The sequence below is a fragment of the Haemaphysalis longicornis genome, unplaced genomic scaffold, assembly GCF_048455015.1.
Source record: "Haemaphysalis longicornis isolate Haplotype H1 unplaced genomic scaffold, Haemaphysalis longicornis Haplotype H1 scaffold_9, whole genome shotgun sequence".
In the NCBI taxonomy this organism is placed as follows: domain Eukaryota; kingdom Metazoa; phylum Arthropoda; class Arachnida; order Ixodida; family Ixodidae; genus Haemaphysalis; species Haemaphysalis longicornis.
Window position 1 is genome coordinate 136,965,041 of NW_027526460.1, and position 17,744 is coordinate 136,982,784.

General features: G+C 48.8%; 1 protein-coding gene across 1 annotated transcript; it reads left to right on the top strand.

Annotated features, from left to right (window-relative positions):
- The first annotated feature begins 4,852 nt into the window (after positions 1 to 4,852).
- Positions 4,853 to 8,045, top strand: LOC144151517 (uncharacterized). The gene is made up of 3 exons (XM_077682593.1): positions 4,853 to 5,645; positions 6,112 to 6,319; positions 6,828 to 8,045. The coding sequence occupies exons 1-3, from the start codon at positions 5,181 to 5,183 to the stop codon at positions 7,220 to 7,222; spliced, it is 1,068 nt and encodes a 355-aa protein (XP_077538719.1). The 5' UTR covers positions 4,853 to 5,180; the 3' UTR covers positions 7,223 to 8,045.
- The last annotated feature ends 9,699 nt before the right edge of the window (positions 8,046 to 17,744 follow it).

Consider the following 17,744-nt stretch of genomic DNA (forward strand, 5'->3'; position numbering starts at 1 on the left):
TTGCGGTGGCGTTAGCTGGCTGCTGCTTCTCTCAGCCGGCGCCATTTTTTAGAGATGGGCAAGACCGCTCACTTCAGTGAGCGGCTCAGAACAGCTCAGTTCACTGAAGTGAACCGGTTCATTTAAACAGTTCAGCGGTTCATTTAGGGTTGTAACCTGTGTTAAGCATGCATAATCTAAATTATTACTCAATTGTTATTGAGTCATTTATTTTGTAACAACATCCGGTGTATTTGTGCTGAAAAGAATTGGCCTCACCATCATTACAAAAGTTTTTATGTGTCAGTGGTATTTCAGAATCACTCTCGGTCGATATATAAAGAAAAAAATGCAACCAACTTTTTGTCAACTTTATAACCTCACAAATATAATCTCTACTAGTGAGCTGTGACGCCAGAAAAAAATGATTCTGGAAAACATGATACAAGAAACTAATTTCAATATTGTGGTGGTGAACAACACTTTGTTCAGTTTATTCGAAGCGAGACGGGTCCGCTTATTGGCAGCGATAATAGATGACGCGAAAGTTGCACACAAGACCCAGCTGGGTCGGCCGATACGCCTCTAATAACTCTACCGGAACGTGCCGACACGACTCCTTCAGGGCCATAGCCATGCTCAGCACGATTCTCTAATCGAGCGACCAGCCGCTGAACGTCGGTTCTTAGGAGAGCCGCTCTGCCAAAGAACCGCCGGGAGCCGAGAATCGCCGCGGAACTGAGCGGTTGAGAAGATCCGGCTCGTTCCTGACTCGGACAACAGCTGCACGCACAAATGTAACTGTAGTGATTCTAATGAATCATATGGTCACAGGAGTTTATTTTCCTATTACTTTGAAAATATAGACGCAGTTCGTTCACTGCTGCCATTGCGGCCTCCCGATCTGTCATTCACCGCCGCCGCCACCGCGGTTCCCAAATGGCGCCTCAGAACATCCGCTTCGCGAAGATCGGCTCTCGAAAAGAGCGGGAGCCGTTCTTCGGTTCTTCGGTTCAGTAACTGAGCGGAAGAGCCGGAAGAGCTGAAGAGCGGGTCAAAACTGCATCCGGTTCTTCTGGCTCGAATTGTCTGCTTCCACGACAGGGGGCGTGCTGGAATGGCGCAGAGAGACGGCTCATTTGACCCGGGTCTTCGGTTCTTCGGCTCAGTAACTGAGCGGAAAGAGCCGGAAGAGCCGAAGAACGGGTCAAAACTGCATCCGGTTCTCCTGGCTCGAATTGTCTGCTCCCACGACAGGGGGCGCTGGGGGAATTTGGAAAATTAGTCCCAGCTGGCCCGGAAGTGGAGTTGCTTTCTCGCGCCGGCAATAGCTGGCGCAGAGAGCTTTGACCCGGCTTTTCGGTTCCGTTGGCTCGTTCGACACGGATCACTGAGGGGGCGAGAAGGGGCTCCCTCTCTCCAAAAGAACCGCCGCTCACTTTTACTGAGCCACGGCTGACTCGTTATTCAAAAAGAGCGGCTCAAAAGATCCGGATCAATCCTGAACGACGCATCTCTAATTTTGATTGTTTTGACCACGCGAAGGATCGGCACGTTCACCGCACGTCTATCACGATGTCAGGTGCGCGGAGGCAGTATTCGGCTGCAATTAAAAGAAAAATTATTTTATGTGCTGAGACCATCAGGAATTGCGCCGAAGGACGGCAGTTCGGCTTCACCGAAGGCAGCATTTGCGGGTGGAGAAAGCAACTGGGGCTTGACTGGATAAAGTCTGTGTGGTGTCGGCGGCCTGGAGCACTGTTGGGGGTTCCCGTCAGTGCTCGTGTTGGACGCCTTTCGCTGCCACCTGGCCGATTTCGTGAAGACGTTGTTGCGCGAACCCCGCACCGAACTCATTGCCATTCCAGGAGGAATGACATCCCAGCTGCAACCGCTAGACGTTTGCCTCAACAAGCCTTTCAAAGACTGCATCAGGTACTGCTACGAAGAGTGGATGTGGTCAGGAGACCCGTAAGTGACAGCTACCGGATGGCTGACGCCGGCTTCTCCAGCGGTGCTTTGTCGCTGGATCGCGGATGCGTGGGCCAACATCCCATAGGATATCGTCAATCGCTCTTTTAAGAAATGCGGCATCTTGAACGCCCTTGATGGCACTGAGGACCACTTTCTGTGGGAAGACATTTCCGACAAGGCGACTTCAGGAGACAGCGGCAGCGAACCTGACGATGACTGAACGGACGTCGGGAGACAGTGCCAGCGAAAACTGACAATGACTGAACGGTAACTGCAGTGGAAATAAATGTTTTCTGTGCTTTTTACCTCGCATTAATGCGGATGAAAACTTTTTTTTTTTCTTATTTTGCTGTCCCCGAATTACACCTCGTATTATACGCGGGTCCGTACTATAAGCGGGTTTTTATGGTACATAGCTGTTTTCGTTTCCCACGAGACCGAGCAACGCGAAATAAATAAGATGATTCGAACTTCGTGAGTAAACCGCATTGCGACGAAAATTATAGTGCGGTCTGCCTACAGTGACTTGCTGCAGTGGCCAGCGAGTGACCCAAAATGGCGGTGCCAACGTATAGTGTCTCCCCTCTTGCGGCGGACGCGCGTGATTCGAGGCACCCTAGCAAGGAAAGCAGCGCAGTGACAACGCGACTTTGAAGACACAGATAAGCAGAGAGCAGAGATTAGGGAGAGAGAGCGTCGCGCAGCTACTCATTAGTACCATCGAAAAGAATATACGTATCTTATGCAGCACAATCTGTGTGTGCATGAAGCACAAATTGATAAAAATAACTAATAGACATTGGCAACAGTGTGAGTGGTAGCACGCATGATTACTGATATCAAACTCCACCTTGATGGCTTCAGTGCAGAGACTGTGGTCAATAGCCCTGTACAGAAGACATATATCAAATTCCTCGAGTGCTTCAGAAGCTGTACAATCCAACTATTACTTAGCCCTTGGTTTGTCTAAATTTTTAATATTGTTTCCCTAAATTGCTATGACTAGCAGTGCAAATTATGCAGCATTCATGAGCGAGTGTAAAACGTGTACGTTTGAGCTAGTGTCTTTCTTATCAACGTATCACCCTTGCGAGAACAATTCACATCTTCCATTGCTGTTAACAAAATGCCAATGCTTTCCTTAGTGGCACTGTTCCTGATAAAGAATTAATGCAATTAAGTTCATGGTAACAAAATTCAATGTAATAGTGCTTATGAAAGTGCCAAAATGTAGCAGCTCATGTAGCTGTAATATTTCGCAACGGCAGGACAGTTTGTAAATGTAGTCATGGTTAATTGGCTGCCTTTCTTGTAATCCTTACCTTCAGCGCCGAATCGTGTGTTGAGGTGCGTATACAGTGAAAGAACACCCAACTCAATTGTATACCCTTCTATGCGTTGTAGAATGGCCTTTCAATGAGTGCTTGCTTTCCGGAACGTATATAATAGCCACATGTACGTGAAAGCGTCCATCCGAGTGCGCGCACTTAGAGCACCGAGCCGAGCGCTTATCTAGGAACACGACGGGAGGTCAGCGTTAACTTGCGGGCGCGCAAGGAGAGCGCGGAAAGCTGAGGGGCTCCTGTATAAAAGGTTAACTTCTACCACATGTGCGTCAGCTTCCCCAGCGCCGCAGGCCAGCCCCGCGCACGGAGCGAAATCATCGGCCCCCCGCAAAGCAGCCGAAACGAGGGAAGGGGGGAAAAAAGAAAAAAAATCCACGTCGCATGAAGTCGCGCACGTAGAGGAAGTGACGTCAAGGTGCTGCGTCGGGTGGTCGGCCTGGGCCCCTACAGGATATGGTTTGGGAATACGCACCCGGGCCACTTGTCTGTGCTTACGTGCTTGGAATGCGAAAACCTTATGGCTTCCCCTGGCAATAAGTGCACAGACATGTGCCCCGCGGATTTATTCTATTACTGTTTATTCAGCCTTATGTAAGCAGAGGCACCGTCACATCACGCCAGTACTTCATTAAAATAAGGGTTCTTCGTGGCTAGGGTGCATTTGTTCTTACGTGCCATTAAGTCCTCTAGCGATGAGTTGCGTTTGAATATCAGCAGTGGATGATCAAGGCCGACTTTTTCAACCCACATTCCATTTAATAATCGCGTAGGAGTGTATGCCGCGGTGACTGAGCGGCTATGTCGTGTGGCAGGTGAACCTAAGCAACGGCGTTCGATCCCACCCGCGATGGCCGCGATGGCCGTTTTTCTGATACGAAGGAAAAAAACCACTTGTGCCCAAATTCCACCGCACTTCAAAGATTTTCTTTGCCTAAAATATTCCGTAGCCCTCCACTGCAAGACTATCGTAGCCCGCGTGTAGCTCCGTTGTATTAATGAAAATGATCGGTTATGAAAACTACGAATGCGATGTCATTGCGTAACACGTGTATTGCAGCCGAGTAAAAATAAATAAAGAGAAACACAAAGGTGGGATCTCTTTTTCATTCAAGCAATACGCCAACTGTTGCCGCTGCTGGTGTCCGCGAAATCAGGTGGTCTTGACTATCAGGCGGCAATCCAGCCAGCTCCTTCTCCCGCTCCCCCAGAACTGGGGTTGGGAGTGGCGTTAAGTTGTACTAGAGGGCAGTTGCAGGTGTTTTAATTGGGGAGATGTGGAAGGGAATGAGTGGGTTTGCAGACTGCGCTAAAGGAGGACGTCGCGGACGTTTAGAGGGCGGCGAGATTGAGGATACTGAAGCAGCTGCGTCGTTAGGGGTTAAAAATTTCAGTGTAGCCAATAGCAGCGGACTACACTACAGGGAGTCCGGCCCAGTCGCCCAAAATCGGCGGTAATGCCCGGAAAACGATGTTGCAGGCACTACGATGCGCCGCCGCATTTCCTGAGAGGACGATTTGGATATATGTGAGGTCTGGAATACTTTGAAGCTAATAGAGAGTTTTAGTATAGCGTACGGGCGTTACCGTAAACGTAACGTAAACGTAACGTAAGCAAATAGCGGAACGTAGCGGCGAGATGCGCAAAAGTAGTTTTAGAAGAGCGAACTCTTACGCTCCGCTAACGTTCGTTAACTGTGGTGGCGCCATCTGCGAGAGAAAAGGCGAAACACTTCGCGTGTGGCTACTTGAAAGCATTAGACACCAAGCCAATCCATCCGAAGATTCGCGCGCATCGGAAGTTTCGTGAATCTTTGTTATCCGTGCGCTACATTCCGCATATCTGAGTTTAATTCGCTTCTGTGTGCCTTGTGTAGCTTCACCATGCCACAAAGTATCCTCTGCAATAGATATGCGCTGGCAGAGTTAGCGTGGTCCGACATAGAAGCCCTGGTGCTGCGCAGGAGGGAGCCCCAACGCAGGATGTATGTCGCCCGGAACGGCATGCTCAACATCGAAGGCATGCCTGCGACAACCTTCCGCAGGCAGTTTCGCTTTGAGAAAGCAGACTTCGAAGTGTTACTGCGAGCCCTCGAGATGCCTGACATTGTGACAAGTGCCCAGGGTGTGCGTGTCGCTGGCACTGAAGCCCTCTGCATGTGTTTGAGGCGCCTCGCGTATCCGAACAGGTTGTGTGACCTTCAAGAATACTTCGGGCGACATTACTCTGTCATATCAAGTATCACCAACAAGGTAATGCTGCGTCTGGAGACACAATTCGGCGTCCTTCTTGACGACTTGACAGCGCACCCGTGGCTGACTCCAGCGCACCTGAAGGACATGAGCGACGTAAGTTGGGCAATACGTACTTTTCATTTCGCGTTTACGGGTCACTACACGTCGCCTTTTCACTCGTACACTTTAAGGTTCCGTTTGGTGTAAAATATAAACCTACCAGTACGACGCACAACATGGGAGGGGGAGGTATGATTTTGCTACGCTTATTGGACCCTTTCCCATGGTTCTTTGGTTATTTTGTGGACTGATGTGTGCTCTTAAAGGCTCATTTCTACTCGATTCCTCTGCTCAAGTCGTTTATTGCCAAACATGGGATGACTTCACATATTCCAAATTCAATGTTAGGACCCTTTAAATCACCGTTGAGTCACTTGGTGTAATGTGTTTCTATCTTTCTGTAGTGTAAATAAATGCGCATCTCCACCTAAAAATTCACATCTAAGCTTATCATTAACTGTGCTGAATGCATGGACACAGTAAATAAAACTGAGTTTTCATTATGCACATTTCCTTGCAGGCAGTCCACAGCAAAGGTGCCCCGCTGCCCAACTGTTGGGCGTTTATAGATGGGACAGCGCGCCCCATCTGCCGACCGACACAAGAGCAGCGCCTGTACTTTTCTGGCCACAAGCGGGTACACGCCCTGAAATATCAGTCCCTAATGTGCCCCAACGGGCTCATTTGCCAGCTGGATGGCCCCTATCCGGGTAGCAGGCACGATGCCGGTGAGTTGTAAAGAGCATTTGTGTTCAGAAGCCGTTATAGTGCTTTACTCTGAAATAAAAATTAGAGCACAGAATGGGCACCGTGCTTGATTCCGTTCTTGGTAGCTACTAATTGATGACGGCTACCACACACAAGTACCTAATCACCAGCGATACAGCATAAAAAAACGCTGAAAATCATTGTAACTTTATTACAGTGGCTGGCGCATCAGCCACACTATGCTCATGGTGTTTTCTTTTTTGAGACCAATTGTAAATCAAGTAGCAAAATAACTAATTGCACTAGTTAACCTGCTTGATTTAGTCCCAAATAAGACTTCAGCAAATTTACTTCAGTGACTTTTTAATAGTCATATATGGCAGCTTGCACTTATTTTTGCCTTAGTAATGCTGGAGGCGAAATTATACAATGGATACTTTATTTCACTTGGCTTGCACATAGTTTTGCAGCAGCTGTTACGTGTTCTAAAAGCCATTGCTCCGTACTTTTTTTCTTTGCGTCTTGCAGGTATCCTGCGGGAGAGCGAGCTGTACGAGAAACTGGAGGCAGTGGTCCAGGGACACCGATATGTAATATACGGTGATCCCGCCTACCCACTCCGCCCCCTGCTTATGAAGCCCTATGGAGGGGCATTGGTGACGCGAGCAGAGGAGAGCTTTAACAAGGCCATGAGCACTGTTAGACAGGCCGTCGAGTGGGGCTTTGGGAGAATCATTGCAGAATTTGCTTTCCTCGATTTCAAAAAAAACCAGAAAATCATGCTGCAGGCTGTGCCCAGAATGTATAGGGTGGCCACGTTGCTGACCAACTGCCATGCCTGTATGTATGGCAATCAGATTTCCACCTACTTCGATCTAGAGCCACCGAGCCTATCGGAGTACCTGAGCCCTACGAAGCACTGATCTACCCTGCACCATGCAGCTGTGTTTTTACTGTGTTAAAGGGAACCAGAAAAGCCTTTTGTAAAAGTTACAAAAAGCCTTTATTGTCGCGTAGTTCCAATATAGCGATGCAATGCTGTTGGAATTATTGATCTACATTCAGTATTAGCTGCGCCAGGAGCAATTAAGTGCACCTCTCTCCCCTTGCCGATCGATTACTCCTCCCTCTCTGCTTCTTTCAAAGCAGCTGGAAACACTGGGAATAGCCATGTGACATCGCGACGCTCGACTTCCGTTCTCCGCTAGCTACAGTCCTGCGCCTAGGCACGCGTCAATCGCTGCGGACCCGCCTTTGCCTCGGGATTGCACATTTAGGTCAGATGCATTGTTAGTTTGCGAAAAGTCGTGCGGTCGGCGGACAAAACAATACTGTCGGGGAGGGTATTCCACAGGGTTATTGCATGAGGGAAAAAATAATCTTTCATCGTTGATGTGCGGCACCGAATGCGTGCGATTGGTTTGCTATGGTTGAGGCGCGGCAAGATTCTGGGCGGGGGTTGGAGTCGAGGGTGCCTGGCTAGTGGGTGATAGTAGAACGCGTAAAGCAAGCAGAGACGCGAGATGATTCGACGTGATTGGAGACATGGATGGTCAAGTGTGCGTTTGAGTTCAGTGATGCTAGATTTACGCGAGTAGTTTGACATGATGAAGCGAGCAGCGCGATTCTGGATGGATTCCAATGGATTGGCACTTATTAAGGTTAAGAGGCATGAGCCATTTTTCACACCATGCAACGATAGTGTTCTATCTATAATCGTTATATACTCGAGATCTTTTTTTCTTGCTTTTATTTATCAGCATCTTTACATTCTTGCCTCAACATGGAGAATGCACTTGAGTTTGTTTACTTTTTTATGTGTTCGGCCAGCGCCTGGATCACGTTAAGCAGTGCTTGTTGGCTTGTCGCCTGCAAGCGAGCTTGCTCAGCTCTTTGCTCGCGGTCGGCGGTTCTTTCTTCCAGTTCTTGGGCACGAAGACGGAACTTTTGGGTCATTCGCTTCTCCTCAAGATCGAACCGCCTGGCCCACTTCTTTTCCTTTTGCTCTAGCTGAGCCTTTTGCAGCGCTATTTTTTGAGCTTCCATTTCGCACTCTTTATCCTTCATGGCTTGCTCATGGCGCCATCTTTTTTCCAGAAATTCCTGGTCCGTCTCAGCGGCTGTTGACTTTTTCTTTCCTGAAAATAAAAATGTAAAGTGTTTACAGAATGCCACGACTGGTGTGAAAACTGCATATGTACACATTTTGAGCCAGACTGTGTTCCAATAAAATCCCACAAGGTGAAAATTATGGAGGCGTTGTTGCTGTTCACTGAATCCGTGCTCTCACAAGTGTGCACTTGCATTAAGAACATACTGTATTTCTAAGAACATAATTTAACCCATCAAAAAAGGGGGGCGTGGGTAGAGCTGTTTTGAGTGCTTCACATGCTCATGTAGTGTTCACTTACTCCGATAAGAGAGCACCCTGGCATTTCCAGCGGTACTTGTGTTTTCGCTAGCCCCATTCGAGCTGCTAGTAGAAGCCTGCGCTGCGTTCGTGCGGCAGCCACTGCCTGTGGCTGGAACTTCGGCGCTGGCCGAAGGAGGAAGCTCCCGCGTTTCCGCTGCCAACAGGTGCACATGCTGGTTCGCTTGGCTTGTCGGTGCCCTTGATACCTCGGGCTGCTCTGTGTTTCCTGCGATTCTTTCCAGAATATCAGCTGCTGTTTCCTCGGGCTCTGGGTCCCCTGCAAAGGGCACAAAATCAAACATGCCACTGTAGTTTCGGCACTTATGCTCCCTTTGTGCAACAGTTACAAGTTAAGAAAACTACTTAGCGATGATTAGGATTGTAGGTATTTAATCTACAATGCAGTACTCCATTTGAATGAAATTCGTAAGCCTGCCTGGTTTTTTCTACATCAGTCCGCTGGACGCCAGGTGAGAAAAAGCTTCCCAATGCGAATGTTACGGTGAGTTGATTACCAGCGTGGGAACAAAAAAAAAAAAGACAACTCGTCCGCCTTGGTCGCCTTTTTTTTTACGTTCTTATCGAATTTTGCGCTTCACGCGTTGCTCCAAAAGTTATCACTTTGCAAACTGCAGAAATTGATTTGTTATAACCGACAACTTCCTTGTGCACGCCCGGGTTAAGAAAGAGCTCGCCGAATTTATGGGCCTTTGGAGCTTCAGAAACAACAGGTTCATGATTGGCGATGTTACTTACATGGGTCGTCGCACAACGCTGGTGATGGCGGGTAGCTGCCGTTGTCTATTTGCGACGCAAAATCGCGCGCCTGGTTTCGCGTCGCATTTGCTTCGGCGCGCTGCTACGCCACTGACTGGCCCTTCTTCCGCCGCAGCGAATAGCCAAACTCTGTGGCCAAGGCCCATATCTCGGTGAGCAGTCGGACCTTTCCGCTATAGTCTTCCTCTGTGCCGGATCTGTGAATAAAACAAGTGCAACGCGTCAACGCACATCAGTGTACCAGATACAAGATGTAAATATGCGGAGCGGCGGAACCGCACGGCAAATTTGAGCCCGCGTATTTCAAGCTTTATCAACATGGTAAAAGGGTGTGTATTTTCAGAATCATGCTATATGTTTGTCGTAGAAACGCGAAGCAATAATGTGGTGGAAATAAGCACTTACTTTTTCAAGTTCGCCGTGTCTTCGTCCACGAACTGCCGCAGCAGCAGCTCAAGACGCTCGCGCAGAGCGCGCACGGTGAACTGCTTCCGTGAAGCGATCTGTACGTGCGCGCATATAGTAGGCCACTTCGATGGCGATTTGAAGGGGTTTGCGCTCAGCACTTCTGTTAGAAGGCAAATGTCGTCGTCCGGAGAAAATCGAAGGCGCTGCGCTTTCTCCGCTCCGGAAGCCGCCATGTTGCCCTCTGAAGTGGGTCTCGCTTTCCGTGATTTCGCGAGAGCGGCACGCAAGCGCATTAACGTACGCTCGCTATTTTGCGGAAATAGCGTACGTAGGACGAACGTACGCTAAGCGCAAAAATAACGTAGCGTACTGCGCATGCGCAGTGCAGTGACGTTAGGAAATAACGTACGCTATTAACGTTGTGCTCCGTACGATATACTAAAACTCTCTAATGGCAGGGGAAAATATGCGGCCCGGGATGCAGTTACGGCATACTTGCTGACAGTCTGTTACAACTGTGATGTTCCCGATCGGGGCTGCTGTGAGGAAAATGAGGACATCTTGAGTACTCCAACATTTTGAAGTTAATGAACGGCTACCTAAAACAATATTCGCCTTCTTTCTTACAGTACCAAGTTCGCCTTCCAAAATCTGTTAGGGCTCCGTCGCAACCATGATTTAAAACTAGCTGCACGCTTAAACTCAGCGTGATTATTTTTCACTCTTCGTTGGTTATTACTGTTAGGCGGCCAGAGAAGCCGTATTAAAGCTGCCCGTGTCGAATACTACTCATTTAGAATGAATACCATACGTTTGTAGGCATGTTAGTAGGATACAGTCAGTCCATCTTCGCCGTGGTTGCGTGGAGTACTTACCACCTGTGCAGACATTTTTCAACTTTTGGAGGCTTTTTCGAACAACCATTGTCGAATATTTTTTATAGATACATATAAACCTGCAACACCGCAGCCAAGGCAATAACACACAGCGGCAAAACGGCATAAGACAGTAGTGGCCATATGAGCATAACGTAGCTGTTTCATAGCGATTCAAAAATCTCTAAATTTTCTTACAAACATTTCTATCCGTATGTACCTTTCAGAGCCAGTGGTTCACGACGATAGTTTTTTGGTAACGGGTAAATTACAGACAAAGTCTGCGCTCTGGGGGTCAACCAACACTAATTTGCTGATGCAACCGACTGCGGCACACTGCATTGATTGATTGATTGATCGATTGATTGATTGATTGATGGATTGATTGATTGATTGATTGATTGATGGATTGATTGATTGATTGATTGATTGATTGGTTGATTGATTGATTGATTGATTGATTGATTGATTGATTGATTGATTGATTGATTGATTGATTGATTGATTGATTGATTGATTGATTGATTGATTGATTGATTGATTGATTGAAGTCTTGTATTGCAATTGTGTCTCACTTCGTCTTCGTCTGCTTTGAGCCCTATTCCTTTTACTGCAGACAAAAGCCAGGAAGCTGGAAGAGTTCTCTTATCTATTCTTTTTGAGAACCCTCGAGATCTCCTCTCTTCTCAACTAACCGAAAGCCCCTTCGGGTTTTCTGGATCAAATGTGTGCCAGCTAGTTTGTGCAGCACGGCAATCCAGGGCTGCAGCGCTCAGAGGCAGACGCATCTCTTGGGATAATGGGCGTCGCAAACTCCGTGAGTGTTCATCAGGAACCGACAGCGCTTCTCGCACATCTCCTCGTGCTCTGGACAGGCGCCGTACTTGTCAACTGCAAAGAAAGGAAAGAAAAATACTGAGATGGCGGGTATATGAAACCACCGACTATCTCGTACTCTGTGAGGTGCTCAAGAAGCGTGAAACTACGCTACACGCAGATCAGGTGCCTTCACAAGTGCGTGTACTCGCAGGTTGGTCCTAAAAATGAACACGAGCAAACAAGGGCAGAGCGCATGCGCTGCACAGCCAGTAAAAATCAATCCCCAAAAAGATTGCAAGAGGCCATTCTTTCGTGGGGCAGCGTCAGCTGTGGCATGATCATGTGAGCGACTTTGCATGTATCTGGAAGTATATTTTCTTAACTGAAGGCGAGAACGGTCTTGCGGTAGTTCAATAAAGAATAGTACTGCGTAAGATGTAGCCATCTAAAATCCAGCCATTAATGAAAGTTCGGTCTAATGAAAGTGATTGATTGATTGATTGATTGATTGATTGATTGATTGATTGATTGATTGATTGATTGATTGATTGATTGATTGATTGATTGATTGTGGGGTTTAAAGGGGTCCTGAAATACCTTCCGCCGATGCATGGATGTACATGCACCCAAATAAAGCAATGTATTTGCAATCTCCTCCCGCAAGAATTTTGTTAAAGCGATGAGTATTAGCTGAGAAATCGTAAATCAAAAACCGCGCATTATCGTCGCTCCGAGTTTCCTCCTCCTTTCGACTTACTCTCCGCTGTTGACGGCGCGCGAGCCTTGCCTCCCATGATGCTGCGCTCCGCAGCGGTGACGTACTTCCGCTATTGCGCTGCTCAGACTGTCGTCTGCTACGGGCAAGCTTTGTTGACACCATGAATCCCGCACGCACTCCGCTCAAGGCTGGAAAAGCGAACGAAAAATCTGGCCGCATGTATGCGGCGGCCTGGCCTTGCCCTTTCGCGGTGTACGTTGCTGGCGGCACATGACTTTTTATCGGCGGCGAACTCGCAACCGCATGGGGAGGGTCGTGCGCTCGTTCCCTTGATGCACCGCGCACTGTTTATCCGAAAAGCGCCGTATCAGATGTGGCCCCGCTGGTGCCGGGTCTTATTTTGCGGCGGTGGTAATTCCTGCCGGCGGCATGTGAAAAACTAACCTCGTGGTTACGTACAACGCGTCAGTGCCTAACATTAGGAACATTTTAAGTAAACACTACAATATTCTCAAGCAGAGTGATCGGCTGCAAGAAATTTTTCCCGTACCGCCACGAGTAGTATACCGCAGAGCTAGAAACCTTCGTGATATTTTAACTTCATCAAAAACCCCACGTGTCGCTCCATCTGGGTGCCATACTTGCAACAAGCCCCGTTGCAAGGTTTGCGCACACATGACTACTACCCGATCGGTTACCAGTTCAGCCTCGAAGTACTGCCTAAAAAAAAACCGGCGATGCAACATCGTTGAAAGAGATGTTACAAACAGCCCGGTTTGTATTTCGCGCGTTCGTTTTTCGCACTGCCATGATAGTAGTTTGCGTCGCGTCTGACAGATGGCGCCACCAGTACAAGGCGCGCGCGCCGCTCGTGGTACCTTGCTCTCGGTGGTTGCGCTCAATCTCTGCAAGAGGTAGCGTCAACATCCCCCTCGCGAGGGGCACGATCAAATGCAGAGCATTTCCGGGGGCGCACGACGTTAAGTAGTTTGCGTTAAGTTAATGTTGTTGCACTTGTGGCAACTGCTGACGAGAGAGCGCTCGTCAGCAGTAATTTGAATGAGTCAAGGATATAAGGCGCGTCCGTAGCCTCCCAATCTGCGTCAGCTTTGTGGCGCAGTGGGTTAAGCACCATGTACATTGAATTCCGCCCGCAGGGTCGAGGGATCGAAACCTGGCGCCGGCAGTTCTTTTTCTTATATATAGTACAGTGGGGTGCGGTGCGGACTACGGACGCCAACGCGGGTAACATCGTGAGTTACTGAAATGCTCTGCATTTAAAAAGACATTTTGAACCAATACAGAACCCGTGCACAAAACGCTTCAATCATGTGACCAGTTCAGCTTGGGGCGACGCGTGGTGGAGAGCGGCAACGTTGGCAAAACATTCTCCGCCGCGGCTCTGAGCTTTCTAGCGCTGGAGCGAGCGCCATTTCTTTGACAATCTCAAACATCGGTTGTCTTGTCAACAAGGCACAAACCGCGACGTTGTGCTTCTGCGGGTGGATAGTTCTTCCCATGGTCTGGATAACCTTTCTCGAGTGACGTACCACTCAACCTCGCATGGCGTATGTGCAGTGTGCGTGGCTAAAAGCCATCGGCTTGTGCGCCAGAGTTAAGTGACTTGCTGTTCGTCCCCGCAAACCGCGCGCGAGGTGAGTACCGAATTTACGACGGGCAGGAGGCAACCCATCCTCTGTCAATCGTGGTTCAGACTTTCAACGCATGTTGTGACGTTGTATTCGTTAGAAACGCATCTCTGGATTGTTTTGAAGCTGAATAAAATGTATGCGTCAAACCCGGGCATTCGGCTCAGGGCGTTCTCTGCGATTGCACGAAAGAAGTGCCACGGGGCTTGAACGCTTTCTTTATGGAACGTACTCAGGTAAGAGAATATCCATGTCGTGTTATGGCCGTGTTGCATTCAATACAAACGGTTAAACGTTTGTTTTACACTTGTTTCGGTTGTCGTAAAATGCCAAAGCACTCCGGCACTCCGCTGGCAGATCAGCCGGCGAGCCGACGCTGAGCAGACCACTCATCTCTTTGCCGGAAGTGCGTGAAAAAGCCGCCCAATAGCAGGATGTCTAGCTCATGACGAACATCTGGGAATCGATGATGTAGACATGTGAAGATGGCGGCGTCCAAAAACACGAAGGAAAGGGTGAGAAAAAAACGACAAACTTTGCAACAAAAGTGTGAGCTTTCCGCTGCGCGTAGAAGAGTAATACTTGGCCCAGAGGACGTTGACGACCCAATCTAACGGTTGCGCTAGTTCATTTAGTGTGCTCAAAATGCCTTTCAGGGCCCCTTTAACGCGCCGACGCAACGCAGGCGATGAGGCGCGCCGTAGTGGAGGGCTCCGGATTAATTTTGACCACCTGGGGATCTTTAACGTGCGCCGAAATCTCGTACACACGGGCGTTTTTGCTTTTCGCCTCCATCAGAAAAGCGGCCGCCGCGGCCGGGAATCGAACCCGCGACCTCGTGCTCAGCAGCGCAACGCCTTAGCCACTGAACCACCGCGGCGGGTCATCTGATGAAAGTGTCTAATAACACTACACTGCTACGGAAAAGCTGCAGGCAAGTCTACAATTTTTTTGTTGAAAAGGTTCATTATTGTATTGTTTATTTTAATCTTGTCAATTTTATTCTTGATTTTGTTCATTAAGGCGACCGCCACCACTTTTTGCTCCGACGAGGGAATATAGTGGAGGCACTCTTCGTCGCCTTTTTCAAAACTGGACAAAAGACAGCGGGAATTTAGTCAAGCCATCACTTTCGTGCGGACAGCAGCGGCACAGGTGCTTGGTCTCCTGTTTCCTCGTCGCCACCCGCAGCGACAGTTTCGGCGCCTCTGACCTAAGCGACGGTGTCCTCATCACTGCACCACATACCCTTTCAGTAGCGTCCTCATTGGCGTAGTCCGCACAGAATGCGTATTCCATAGCGTGCACCATTGAAGTTTCCCTTTGTATTTTCTTCATTTTACCTTATTTCTCCGTTCGTTTCACCGTTTCGTAGGCGGCGATTCTCCGTGTTTAGGCAGCGGGTGCTTTTCTCTGACCGCTTGTCCGGCATCAAGCAGCCGGTGCGGTGGCGCGAAGTTCGAATTATTCGTGGCAGAACTATATTTGCCTTCTAATTAACGGTCTCTTTTATACACAAGCTTCTATGAAGGCTTGGCTGGACCAATTAGCACAGTTTGAATTGTCCGCAAGCTCTAAATATCGAAGCTCAAATCACCGATCTTTCACTCTATTTACAGTACCGTTACTAGCATTAAAGGGAAAATGAAGTGAATTTGTAAAGCTCCTGTTTTTGCTTGCACTGCGTAGACTGGCTCAAATCAACACAGATTTAATCGTTTATCTGGTTAAGTCAGTAATTATTTTTTAAAGCCTAAAGGAATAAAAACTACCATGCGCGGTCAGCAGCGGTCGCACCAACTAAAAGGCTGTGACGTCGGGAGGAGCTGCACCGTGATTGGACGATGTCCAAGATTAGCATGCAAACAAGTTTCGGTTTCGGTTCTGTAAAACAACATGCTTGACATCCAACGTTATCGTTAGATGGGCATTCTCGATATCTCAATAATCGTCGTACCGCACTTCTGCCATGTTGTCGGCTGTGAAATGCCTAAGATAAGCCTCCCAGGACGGCTTGGAATCGTAGCAATCACTAGCCGAGGCCTACGCAGTAGATGAACGCCTTTCGCGTCACCGCAGGCACTCCAATGCCATTCCCTTTTCCCCAATATTTGGAGCTTGCCTCACTCATGCCTATATCGTAAAAAGCGTGTTCGCACCAGGCCACGGATCTGCTGATTCGGAAACTCTGCCCACTGCCCGCAAGCAGTCGGTGCTTATGGAAACAGCACGCCAAAGAGAACTCACTAGCGCGTCAGTGTCGGTCTCCGTGTGTTCTGCGAACTCGCTCGTGGAGCAATGAACGTAACAGCGCAAATGCTTAATTTAGTATAGAAAACATTGGCCAAAAACAAAGGATCAACTTCAGAAAAAAAATTGCATCTTCCGGGATTCCAACTTGCGACTTGCAAAAAAAAACATTCCTAGCGCTCCTGACCACTCGGCCACAAGCCAACTTCTTTTCAACAATAACTTTATTTACAGAAATAAAAGTTAGTACAGTTTTCGTGGGGGCAACAGATATGACGTGAAAGTACAGGAGCACCTACAAGGCTTATTATTACACACACACACACACACACACACACACACACATATATATATATATATATATATATATATATTGTCACGGCCCTCTTGACATTTCACATGGCAATGCACTGGATCACCTGGTGGTCAATCCATCGTACATTTCATCTATGGGTACGTGCCGCATCAGTGGGTCGCGCAAGGCAAGCCGAAGCGAAGACGAAGAGGTCGAGCAGAGACGGACTGGCTCGAGCTACGCTGGTATCCTCGGCTTCGGACTATACGCCTCATTCTTTGAAAATAGATCGCTTTTAAGCACAGCGTGTAAATAGCCCGCATCTGCCTCGTAACATCTTTTTGGTGGAGGTTGCGGTTCCCGTCCCTGTGCCTGTCAACAGCGCAGCAACACCACACCACGGATCTTCGAAGTGGGCGACACATTCGTCGACGCACGATGCCTCCTGCCAACGAGACCGCACCCGTTGCGCCCCTCATCATCGTTTCTCAGCCCCGTGACCCAGGCTTTTTCACCGGTGAGGACGACACCGACGTTGAAGAATGGATTCGCATGTTCGAACGTGCCAGCGCCCATAACAGGTGGGATGGTACAATAATGCTGGCTAACCTACCTTACCATCTAAGAAACACAGCCAAATCCTGGTATGACACCAACGAGCATACGTTGACCAGCTGGGACGTTTGCAAAGAAAAGATGCGGAAAATATTTGGCAGCCCCGTGGGTCGCCAGCTCGCCGCACGTCAACAGCTCGCTTCGCGCGCCCAGTCCGCCACTGAATCCTATATCACGTATATACACGATGTTTTGGCCCTCTGCGCAAAGGTTGATCCCGAAATGTCGGAAGCCGACAAGGTAGGCCACATCCTTAAAGGCATTGCAGATGACGCCTTCCATCTGCTGATGTGTAAGGATGCCGCTACAATCGACGCCATTCTTAACGAATGCCGACGCTTCCAGGAGGCCAAATGCCGCCGCATTGCCCACCAGTTTACTCGGCTGCCTCACACGGCGGCAACGTCGTCGTGCCAAGATGTGTCGGTGCCACCACGCACAACACTGACGCCTAGCACGGAGGCCCAGACTGAGAGCCTGACGAAAATAGTACGCCGTGAGATCGAGGCTATGGCTCCAATCGCACAGCACTGCGCGCACGACCGGAACGGCCCCACGATTTCTCTCATCCAAGCCGTCGTTAGAGACGAGATCACGTCCCTGGGCCTTCACTCAGTTTGTGCCTT

What these genes read in the sequence shown, in the direction of transcription:
- LOC144151517 (XM_077682593.1), top strand. Translation starts at nt 5,181, where the DNA reads ATGCCACAAAGTATCCTCTGCAATAGATATGCGCTGGCAGAGTTAGCG. An exon ending in ACCTGAAGGACATGAGCGAC is followed by an intron (nt 5,646 to 6,111) that starts GTAAGTTGGGCA and finishes ATTTCCTTGCAG; the next exon opens with GCAGTCCACAGCAAAGGTGC. An exon ending in GGGTAGCAGGCACGATGCCG is followed by an intron (nt 6,320 to 6,827) that starts GTGAGTTGTAAA and finishes TGCGTCTTGCAG; the next exon opens with GTATCCTGCGGGAGAGCGAG.